The sequence below is a fragment of the Halyomorpha halys genome, unplaced genomic scaffold (assembly GCF_000696795.3).
Source record: "Halyomorpha halys isolate HHAL.00 unplaced genomic scaffold, Hhal_1.1 Scaffold1020.1, whole genome shotgun sequence".
In the NCBI taxonomy this organism is placed as follows: Eukaryota; Metazoa; Arthropoda; class Insecta; order Hemiptera; family Pentatomidae; genus Halyomorpha; species Halyomorpha halys.
Window position 1 is genome coordinate 139,349 of NW_027106408.1, and position 12,457 is coordinate 151,805.

The 12,457-nt window shown below is 31.2% G+C and overlaps 1 protein-coding gene across 3 annotated transcripts in view; it reads right to left on the reverse strand.

The window, feature by feature from the left end:
• The window catches only part of LOC106687879 (coiled-coil domain-containing protein 66), a 51,815-nt gene that overhangs the window by 14,970 nt on the left and 24,388 nt on the right, over positions 1-12,457 (reverse strand). For 2 of the 3 annotated variants that reach the window (XM_014432035.3, XM_014432034.3), the window contains exons 3-9: positions 7,461-7,563; positions 6,991-7,127; positions 5,320-5,487; positions 3,105-3,224; positions 1,688-1,793; positions 1,436-1,615; positions 53-388 (exon numbers count right to left, since the gene is read on the reverse strand). In XM_014432035.3, the coding sequence (XP_014287521.1) occupies positions 53-388; positions 1,436-1,615; positions 1,688-1,793; positions 3,105-3,224; positions 5,320-5,487; positions 6,991-7,127; positions 7,461-7,563 (1,150 nt within the window). The remainder of the gene's footprint in view (positions 1-52; positions 389-1,435; positions 1,616-1,687; positions 1,794-3,104; positions 3,225-5,319; positions 5,488-6,990; positions 7,128-7,460; positions 7,564-12,457) is intronic. The other variant, XM_014432037.3, reaches the window with a different exon arrangement.

Below are 12,457 nucleotides of genomic sequence, written 5' to 3' on the forward strand. Positions count from 1 at the left end.
GCAATAGTTACCTTGATCAGAGTTTACTTACATAACAGGTAGCAATAGTTACCTTGATCAGAGGAGGCATCGGAAGTTGTTGTTTTGGAGTTGAAGTAGCAACTTCCTGTATAATCTCTATTTTCTGTTCTGGTGTAGGCGGAGGAAGTTGGAGCTCTTGTTGTATCGGCGATTCTTGCATCGCCAATTTTTGGATTTCTTTGAGATGTTCTGGGGCATGTACGACTTGGGCATGTTCCACTTGTATTTGCTGTTCTACGATTTGATGGTCTTGGAAGTGGAGCTCTGGAAGGTGTTTCCTTCTTGCTCTTGCCTTTTCTTCCCTAGCAGCTCTCTCTGCCTGTTCAAGTGCTTCAGCCATAGCTTTGGCTATCCTCTCGTCTTTTTCCTGGAGATCAAATTTAAATTGTTAAGGAACCATAAAAAAAACAAACAAAAACAACAGTCAACTAAAAGTAATAGTAGCTATAATCTGCAACAATTTCTTATTACGGTTAATTTAGAGAATTGAATTAAGAATTTAGAAAACAGGGTATACATTTCCATTGCATGAGCCAGTTTTGAAATGCAGTCTCCAAGGTCAGTATAACTGTGTTTATTACCATCCAAGTCAGTATTAATATGAAATAATTGTCAAAGTAGTCATAAATTTGTATTGCTGGTAATTAATCATTGAAGTTGATAAACTCTGATAAATATTGATTTGTTTTTTTTTCTTCTGATAATGGGGAGAATTGATTGATCGAGAAAATTGCCAACGAGTCCACTCTATCGTGAGATAAGTGAAAGTACGGTATTTCACGCGACTATCGCCTTCGACCTTGTGGACTAGCTTTATCTTGATATTCTTTGGCTACTGCATTGCATTATATACATCAGTCGTTTAATTATTTATTTAAATATTTGTTTGTTAATCATCTTGTAAGTATATTAATAGCAAATATTACATATTCATTTATGTGTTTAATGTATAGGTGAAAATATATTCTATGGAATTTCATATAAAAACGCCTTTATTGATTTTAAAAACGTTTCAGGGTCTTTCCCTTCATATTTAGGTTATTTGATCCCTTATTTGATTAAATAACTTGATTAATTTCCGAATTGAAATATTTTAAACAACGATAATCTAACATCAGGATTGTCACATTACATAAATCGATATCATTGACAATATTATAAAAAAGAAACATCTGAATCATTCTTTTAATCAGTATAGTAAATACTGTAGAAACCCAATCACGTATTCCTCTCAAAGGTATAATTACAGAAAATGTTGAAATATTGCAGGTTCTGCAGAGCCCTAATAATTTTCACAGACATAGAATTGGGAGTATAGACAAATATTAAATTTAAGGTTTAGTAAATAAATATTATGTTGAGAGGATGACTAAAACTATCCTTCTTACAAGTACAATATAAATTTAATATTTACCTCTTTCTCCTTTTGCCTTCTCCTTTCTTCTTCGAGCCTTTGCCTCTCAAGCTCTTGCTGCTTCTTCAGTCTTTCTTCAGCAAGACGCTCCTCTCTTGCGTTTCTTTCTTGCTCCTCTCGTTTTATCCTCTCTTTCTCTTCCAGCTGATGAACAATATTAAGGCAGACCATAAACATTACCTAATAATATTAGATAAGCAATGGATTCAGTACAGGAGAATTATGATTACGGCAAGAAAGATGTGATTTCACCTGTTTTTTAATAGCGTTTTGATGCTCCAATGCTTTCTGACGTTTCCTTTCCCTTTCTGCAAGTTCAGCACTGTCGATCGGGACGTTCTGGCCTCTTGTAAAAGATCTGAGGAAAATATGTAGAATTTTTTAATTAGTCATTAGGGTGAGACATTGCCAATTATTGACCAATAGCGCTCTCTTTCTCAATCTATAAAGTATTTTCAACAATTATTAAAAACAGTTACTAAAATTCCCAGCTATTTATGAAAATCATCCTTATGAACAAGCTGTCTTCAGACCTCGATTATCCAAAATAGAACATTTACATAGTTTACTCTAATCTTACAGAAAAATTAGCAGTTGTTATAAACTTTAGAAAATCATTTGACTCCATCTATCATGATCAACTATGTCAGTTATTATGAGAGCTTTGAATCAATGATGTATACCTAAATATATTAAAAACTATTATATGGAAACAATAGGGCCTTCATAGTCATCGATGGAAATAATGGAACATTGGGAATTCTAGGAGACGTCAAATACGGTTGTCCAGTATCACCAATTTTATTGGCAAGGTGCAAGTCATTAAAATGGCAGTTGTATTTAAGGAGCAGTATTTAAACAAGAAATAAATAAACACAACAGCAGTTGTATTTAAACACAGGTAATTTATATCAGAGGCAATGGCATGAACAACTTTCCTTATAGTAACCTAAGTTGTCTTAGATACGAGTGAGAAGCACTTGTATGTTTTGCATTGCAGGGTCTGTATACCTTTGAACAGGAACAGTTACAGAGATGCCCCTATGTCTCAGTTGGATTGGGCAAAAGATTGAATATAAGTTTATATTCGCTCCATAGGTGATATCACTGATCAAATTATAAATGTGATATATACTATTTTGAAGTAAAGTCTGAGGTAAATTTCTTAACTAAAAAATTAAATAACATTTTCTAGATTTAAACTTTTTTGTATAATAAAAAAACTTTTTTTTACCAATCAGTTCCAATTTTACCCTATTTTTCCACATTTATCCTCCTAGGACACCAGAGGTCATTCATGCCCTAATTGACTTTAGAAATATATTCAATAGAAGGCGTTGAAAAAAAAGAGTCGATGTAATTAGAATATCTCTTATTAAGTAATCAGTAGTAAACTCTTGAAGTATGAAACAAAAATGGGTGCCTGTAAGAACTAAAATTACTGCTATGTAAATAAGGGTTCAAAATTATCCATTCTAGTTTTTGGAATTGATGCCCCCAATTCATTTAAATGAATAAAATATATATTTCCTTTAGCATATCAATAGTATGGATATATATCCATGCGGAACCAATTTAAAATTTCATTATTCAAATTATTTAAGCTAATATTTACAATATATCAACTTATACTAAACAGTATAGGAATTAAAAAAATTAAACAAACTACCTTTGGGAATCTTCAGAAGAGAATGGTGTATCACAGGTCCTTATAGTTTCCCTACTTGAAGTAGGTGGACTTGTCATATTTTCTTCGTTGTGAGATATCACCAACACTTGAGCCCCTTCTCTAAAAGTTAAAACAGTTTATATTAAAAAAAATTAATGAAATGAAAAAAAAAAATTGTTTATTTTTTTTCAATATAATAATGTTAGCATATTCTGCTCTAAATGTTTTGCATTTTGTTTGCACATCTTTAGATATGCTTTGCCGACTATGATCAACATTTTTATATTAAATTTAAATATAATATTTCGGGATTTTCATCTTAACATTACCGAATCATGAGGGTACCCGATCCTCAGGACCGATACTCTACCACCCAACATTAAATCGTTATCTTTACGATTTATATACACAGCCCTAAATTACGATAAATACGACAAGTGATAGAGAATTACCTGTTGTTAAACCTGAGCGAAGATCGAATATTATTATTCTCGAAAGCGATTCTCAGTGTAATTAATGTTTCAGACACACACATGATTACTATAGTCCGTTCACTAAGAGAATGCCGCTGAGACGTCCCCCACTACCGATCTAACTTACCCAATCCACACCCACCTTTCAATTCTCATTCTATTCCTTTCAGAAAAAACAAGTTCCTTCGTTCTTCATCATTGTCGATCTCGTTCAGGACTTTAATAATAAATCCTTTATCTATTCTAGTACACACCCCTACTACAAATATATTAGGCGAGATTCAGCGCTTTAGAGTAACATTTAAAAAACCAAATAATTAATACAAAATAAAAAATGACATAATAAAGTTTTTTTTTAAATATTTAAACAAAAAATAAATAAACTAGTGATTTTAATAACTTGAATATTATTTAAAAAATTTTACGGGAGTTAAATTAATAAAATTAAAAGTATACTTTTTTATTTTAATTATTTATTTAATGAAGTTTACAACTGTACAAAAAATATATACAGAACACTTGAAGGAACCGCCTAAGAGTGGTACTTCTAAATTTATTTTATTTTATTTATTTTTTATAAAGTCCGATAGTAAATAATAAACGTATATTTTAATTCTACTGGGACTGGATGAACTAGAAATGATGAAATAAGCAGGATTTGAAAGTGAGAAGTGCTGGAGCAATGGATGGAAGTAGAAAAAGAATTCCATACAGAAGAGGAAGGATCTGTCAAGCTTTAGTTCGGTGGACCACTGTATATAGGATAGGAACGGGTACTTTAGCTGTATTTGAGATATATAATGGACGATGGGATCGGATAACGTGGTAGAAGAAGGATGTCAGAAAAATCGATGGTAGGAACGGTAAAGCGTCTGGAGATGGTGGCGAACAAGCCAATTTATTACCCGTTAGTTTGTTAGTTGTTCTGGAGATCTCCAGTGACACTCTCCATATACCGTACAATAGTCGAAGTGGAGGATTATTAAGGAAGTAACTAGGACTTTACCGGTTTAAAATAGGTGGCGGATAGTCGCTCTAAGATGTAAAAAATATGACGGGGGATTTTAGGAACGTGTTTTTTTCCAGGAAAGGATTTGATCAAAGGTGATCCTAATATTTTTGATGTTTGAATTTTAAGTTTATGGGATAATTATTTAAGGTTGGAATGGAAGCAACAATTTGGAGGAGGTAATTGGAACCTATTCCAATGGGCTTTTTTGCTACTGTCCAGTGACGTATACGATTCAAGTCTTCTTGAAGTTTTCTTATGTCGGAAGGAGGGAAAGACAGGTATATTTGGAAATCGCCTGCATAAATATAGTATTCGGAGTATAAACAACATACCTGATAGGGGACAGAGACGAACCTTGGGGAACATCACACGACTACATACTATGATCGATCTGAAAGGAAGAATGTGATCTAACGCATAACACTGTTGCAAATAGGCAGATTTTTTAGTTTAGCAAGAACGATGTTGTGTTCCTCTGTATTAAAAATGATTTGTGGGAAATCTATGAAATAGTTCGATGGACGTCCCTCCCACTGTTCAGCGGCATTCTCTTGGCGAACGGACAATGGTTGGACTTGCTCCTTTGCTGTTCCCCTTTCAATTATAATATTATGTAGATTCTGGTGGCCTATAGAATCATATGCGTTTTTGAAATTGACGTGAACCTTATTTAATTAATATTATACATTACCATTACAAACTAGTATATAAGATACACTTCTATACTCACTGGGGCCCCCTGTTGAGCCAGTTGGGAGTGGCGGGCTGAACCTTGGGGAGCGGTGGCGGGGGCAGGGTGGGGGAGGGCTCCCAGAGGTGGCCCACTCCGACCCCACGGTCGCCCCACCGGGCCCTTTCCTCCCGTCCGCTGCCGCTGGATATCGAATCAGGTGTACGTCTGCGTTCCGTCATAGAAAAAAAAACATTACTAATCATTATTAATGTAATAACTCCTCTAAATATCTCTTAACCTTTTTCCCTAGAGATTTTGAAAATATTTAATTTTGATGATATGTTTTACCCATTGTTATATAGGCATGGTGGGCTGTTTTGTCCAATTTTCTTGATTTCACATAGACTGGTGGACAAAATGGACTTGATTTAACAAAACAGTCTTTTTTAAATATAAAACGAGCCCTGCCTGTAGTGGCTCTGAACGTTATGTCACTGTAAGGTTTCTTATCATTTATATGCTTATTTGGTTGGTTTGTTTCTTAATTTTTGTGAATTACAGTCAAGTATTTCCTAAATTTAAGCCACAATCTATCATACAGAATCATTCAGTAAAAAAGAAAGAAGGTATCGAAGACTCATTGTCTACTTAATAATGCTCAATATAAATCCGAAGATTTATATTTATTTTTATTACTCTTATTTATTTTTGTATTAATATGTTTATTTTAAAGTACAATTCTATTTTTGGACAATGAATTTTTCAGTAAATTGATTCTAATTTTTATGAATAAAAAAAAAGAAAATATTAACTATAAATTTTTTTATTTTATCCGATTACTAATATTTATTGATTTTGTAAGGGACAGACGAAACAGTGTATTTTATCCATAGAGGACAGTATAAACTCCACCCTGTATATAACTCATACAGAAAGTTTTTTGCAAAATAATCTTTGAGAAAACAGATGGAGGATCAAAAACATGGGTTTTTTATACGCATTCGATATAAAAAGTTCGTAAAATTAAACTGTTAATAGTTTTTCCCTATGTCTCTCTCCCTTTCCATTTCCTTTCGTCAGGTGCTATGAGTTTTATAACATCGCTTGTCACTGTTTTCGTTTACATCCTCAGTAATGCTAAGTGATGATTTAATTCGTTAAAATTATAAGACAGTTCATATGTAACCGGAAAAGTATAAATAAAAATAGAGAATATTCTTTGTATGGATTTATTCAAAACGTAATAAAAAAAAATGAGTTTACCAACAAAATTTGTGTTATAACTATTTCTGCTATTAATTAAATTAGTTTTACAAAATCAGATGATTTATACAATAGATATTATGTATTTCTGATTCCAATAAAATATATTATGAACACTTTTATAGGTATTAGATTACCCAATATCGAAACTGTGAAAAATTACCACTTTCGATTTTTACGGTGATTACAATAACTTACCTATAGATCTGGAAGTTAAAAATGTCCATTACATATGCGCGCTTTTATTTTAAAACAATAATACATATTTTTTTTTGGAGTTTGGATTACTGGAGTGTTCGGAGTACCGAAGTTCGGATGACCGAGATTATGCTGTATAGGTTTTTTCTAAATTACGTTTCGCAATTTATATATGCTGGGACTATTATGTTAGTAAATCATATTATTATTTTTAATTATAATAAAATATAGCATACATTACACCTTAAAGTTATTATGATTGATTACCTAGGGAACTGGGGAAGTGGCCAACCTCCAGACTTTGCCCAGGATTCAGCATTGTACTCGTTGCCGGCTGAGTCGCTGGCGTATCCTGAGGTGTCCCCGTTGCATTCTTCTTCTTGTGGTTGCTGCTGTTGTGGAGACTGAAACGTGTTATGTACACAATATAATTAAATAATAATTATCATTAAATAGAGTAATATAAATAATAATATTTTTTCAACCATATATTACGAGCTGAATAAGTTAAAATCATGTTCGTAAGGAACACTGAAAAAAAACAAAACATAAAAGAAGTTGTTATCTACGAAACAATAAAAAAACAAAACAGACATTTTTAATTGAATAAAAAACTAAATGTTTATATATTTTTATTTCTACCTATTAAATCTTATTAGGAATCTAATAGTAATAATTTAATACTTATTAAGCCGTAGTAAACTTTTTTAATATTTATTTATAAATATAAAATATACTTCGTAATTTGAGTTGATAGGAGGTAGACTGGGAGTTCTTTTTCGTTGTATATTATCTTCTTCGCTGTGAATAGGTAGCTCTAAGTTCGATTTGTACTGGCTTCTGGATAAGAAAAAAAAAAGGAAATGAATAAATAACAAATAAATATTGGGATTTTAACATATATTGAATGATAATATAATATATGGCAATTATAAAGCTAGAAGAAATCAGCTAACATAAAAATAATAAGGAATAAACATTTGTATTGGTATTTGGTGGGGGACACTACCCCATGTGGGGGTTGAATGCAATTTTATTTTCAGTTAATCATGTTTCATTTCATCATTACCATCAATTATATTCAGTCCACTAAAATCCAACCCGCCAATCTAAAGTCACGTTGCCTCTGGCCTCAAGCTGAAGGCGCATTTCATACACACACATTTCATTGATAGCTTAGAACTATCAATAAATACCAAATATCATAAGCTTTACCATAGAATATTTTAATTTTTTATTTTATTTTTAATTTAAATTCTACTATTGAAACAGAGGATGAATCCTATCACCTGGTAAGAGATAATTATATTTGAAATACTCAACCTGATGAAAGAAATAACAGAAACTTCTTAAAATATAATTTAATTGGAGTAGGATATGAAATGAGCATAATTGGAGCATAGCAAAAGAAGAGGGTTAAAAAATTAAAATGAGAACTGAATTTTTATTAACTTTTTAAAATAGTTAATATTAAGCTAGAAAAGTATAATTAACTTGAACCAAGTTCCATATTAAATTGTTTACTTGGTTTTAAAATGACAGGCTTTTGAGTCAATTTTTTTTAATTCTTGAATTTCTTCAAGTTCCTTAATAAGGAGATTAAACAACATTAAATTATACAATTACATTAATATTAATATTCTAACATTTTAAACATTTAAACAGTTTTCACAGTTTTAAGTACAATGCCACATGATAAGACTGAGGATGTAACTTATTAATAACTAGGAGATAAGTATCGATCTCGACTAAAGTTAGAACTACTTAATCATACATCTATTGTATCAGTGTCTTACCAACTTCTTTGTAATTAAGATGCCTTATTATCTTCTTACAATTAACACTTGTTGATTACTATTTAGGAATTAATGAAATGTAACGTGCAACAGGAAATTTTGAGTTAAAAAATATAATGTGAAATTGACTAGCTCGATATTTTCCCATTGCCTGAAATAACGTTTAGACGTTAAAACATTAAATGACATATTGTTTTAAACAAATTCTCCATTTTAATTAAATTACTGTTAACCTTCGTGAGTTTCGATGGGACAAGAAATGATTGGAAGTCATTTGTCGAAAATAAGGAGTAATATGTTCCTTTTGGCGCAGAAAAAAAGAGTAAATAAACGCAAATGGTCGGTTATTTCTGATTTTTTTTATATGTTGTTTGGGTTTAGATTGACATTGAAAATATAAATTGAATCTCGACATACGGCCTGAAGTTAATTTTATCGAAGAAAAATCCTATTTTTCATTTTTACATTACATAAAGAATATATTAAAAATTATTTACTACGCGAAAAACATAATGCATACTTTTTTAAAGTAAAATACATTTGCTGAAATGAGAGCCCATATAGACTCTAGAGTAAGTTTAATAGTACCCAAGATACAGTTTTTCAAAAAGCTGCTGTTTTCTTTTCCTTGAAAAATTTTTGGCAAATATCAAGGAAACCGCTATATAAAGAAGATCATAACGAACTACATTCAAGTTGATTTAATAAGTTTCATCTTGACCTGTGATAAGCGTATAATTACTTCTAGAAAATGAAATGTTTTTCAATATGACTAATTTTTGACAAATGTCGGATGGTATCAAAATCGTGTACAAATATTTTTTATTTTATTCTGGAATGATACATTACCTTATATTAATCATATTGCACTAACTCAATTGATATTCAACTATTTTCATAATTCAAATAATTAAATCATATTTAGTAATTGGTTAAATTAATCATAATTAATTTTTACAAAAATCCCTAAAAATCCGAAACTAAGAGTGTACGATTCAATGATAAAGCCAGTTCTGATATACGGCTGACAGGTACCCTAGGAAGCAGGATCTAGAGATTTGAGAAGAAAGTCCATAGGAGTAATCTAGGGTCAGGAGGAAAATAAACAGAACTGCTTGCAGAGACTGATTAGTCAATATGGGTATTCATAATGTTGTATTAAGTGTAAAATGCTATAAGTATAAGATTCTGAGCAGCCCTATTTAAAGTCATGTTAAATGTCAAATGCATAGGAACTACTAATGGATTTTCTGAGCTACTTGTTTTATAACCTTTCCTTCCAAAACTTGATGTTATTGTTTACTTTCAAGTTTTAATTAAACTAATTTATAACAACATGCCTAAAGTGAGTGAAAAGTGGAAGTTGCGTGAAGATTTGACAACTGAGTTCTTGATCTTCTAACCTATGAGGGAGAGAATCAAGATATACTAATTGACAACTGTCATTACACTATTATTATTTTCATTCGTTGCTTTATTTTTAAAAAACATCCTAAACAATACTAACAAAGCACAAACAACAAGCAAGACAGGCAGGCGTAGAGAAGTCTGGTTTGGGTAGCCAAAGATCTACAAGATCTTTAGAGCTAAAAAAGAATGAATTATAATTAAGATGGCTGTGGTAAAAGAACAAAATATTTCTATAAAATAGGATTTTAGCAAGTTTATTCTATTTTTTTCAGGCGGTGGATAGTTTTAGAGATATTGAATAAGTAATAAATAAAATATAAAAAATGTAAGGATTTAGGGGGTTTCTAGTTCTAATGGAATAAAATTAACTTCCAGTTACAAATTTATGTTTTAATATAAATCTAAACTGAAACCTCTTTGTATTGTCTACAAAACACATCTTGCTATATATTACATATATGTCATAAATTAATATATGAAGCAAAAAGTCTCATTTATATGGCTTTTTTGAAGTGAAACTTCTTTACCGACGTGTAATACATTCACAAAAAAGTAAATAAATAACATTAGGGAATAGATTGATTTTGTGACGCGAATAGAAATGAAACGGAAGTTGTCAGGAGGGGCATACTAGATGTGTTTTGTTGATATTACAAAAAGGTCGTTTTGACTTTGTATTATATGATTTGGGTTTAGATTGATATTAACAATATAAATTTGTAACATTGCCTGATGGTCAGTTACCTCAGAGGAGGTAACAGAATTTGTCCGGCTGCAGCCGGTATCGCGATTAAGTGAGCTCCTTTAAGAAACCTGCTCTCCTGTTACAATATACAACATTTTCCAACTAGAATTGACTTAGTAAATGGTTGTTTTATTCTTATTATTATGGAACTAATATTCTCTGCCTTATTGATCATTATTAAGCTTAATTATTATTATCGTTATTAACACTTTACTATCTAGTTTACACAATTTGACTACTAATGAAAGGTTAGATGCTGAACTGCTTAAAACAGATAGTAAATATTGATTTGTACTCGAGTAAATCGTAAAATAGTGGATGTAATATTCTTTCAATAGGTTTAGTTACCGAAGTATCGGGAGGACCATTACTTGGAAGAACAGTCCTAGCCGATGAACCTTGAAGGCTATTGGTCGAGCTCAGAGGAGCCGAAGAACCTCGAAGGCTATTGGTCGAGCTCAGAGGAGCCGAAGAACCTCGCAGGCTATTGGTCGAGCACAGAACTGGCCTAAGAACCTCGCAGACTATTGGTTGAGCACAGACTGACGAAACCAAACGAGGAAGTGAGGGCCAATGCCGGAAATCTCACTGTCGCGTTTGCTTCAGTGGTCACTCCATCGATCGCCCCTTAATGATAAACTGAATACGATGGTTCATTTAGTGGCTATCTTTGTGAAGTCTCTCAAGGTAAAAGTTTGTTTGAACACTCAGATATCTGTTTGAAGTTTATAAATAATAGACAATGTGCAACATCACAGTCCTTGTTTTCTTGGAAGACCAACTCAAATAAAACAAAATGTTGACAGGTGTATAAATAAGAAAAGACACCTTCAAATACTTGTTCCAATAATTTTTTTTTTAATAGAGGAAAAAAAAGATTGCTATTCTGAGTGACAATGTACACCTTACAATAAAAGAACAATCAATTGACTATAATACAATATTTGATAAATGACTTCCACTATCTGATAAGTGAAATGTGTCATAAATAACAAGGAATGTTCGGGAAAGAAAAACGGAAAAGTAGAATTGATAAAAACAAATATAAACTTAATATTTTTTTTAATTTGCCTAATATTTATTTATCTGGTTCAAAAATTTAGATATTTTAAAAATTTTTTTTTGGATTTACGATTACTGAGTAAGACTGATTATTATTAATTGATGGTTATTAGTTTCTATTTTTCTTTAGTTTTTGTTTTGTTGTACAACTTTCAATAACTGATCCTTTTAGTTGATTACATTCTTATTAAATATAAACTGATTAAAAACGTTAGCCATCAAAGGTATTAAAAGATTATACATATTGACTAATATCACCCACTCGAGCCCTATAGGAGCTAAAGCATCAAGATTTTTGTTTTACCTGCCAGTATATGTACAGTATGTATAATATAATAATTTATTATTAACACATTATAAAGAGAGTAGTAAGTACAATTTTATTTGGAAAGGTAGCAGTTGTTCAAATATTCTCTTGCAAAGTTAAGAAAATTTGATAGTACTCTATACGTCCTAGGTAAATAACTGATCTTTACTCAGAATTACAAATATCTGTATTCTAGAACCATTGCGAGTAGAGTTACTTATTTTTAAAAATAATACTGAGTTAATCTATTGTTGCTCACATGTTACAACTGCTTTCCTGTAAATTTTAGGAAATTTGACTGTTTGGTTTACTTTCGAGTTACAATATTTAAAAGCGACCTTATTGATAATACAGTTCATTGACGGATATACTAACATGTATTTAATGATTAAAACTTTTTTTTTTTTTTTTTTT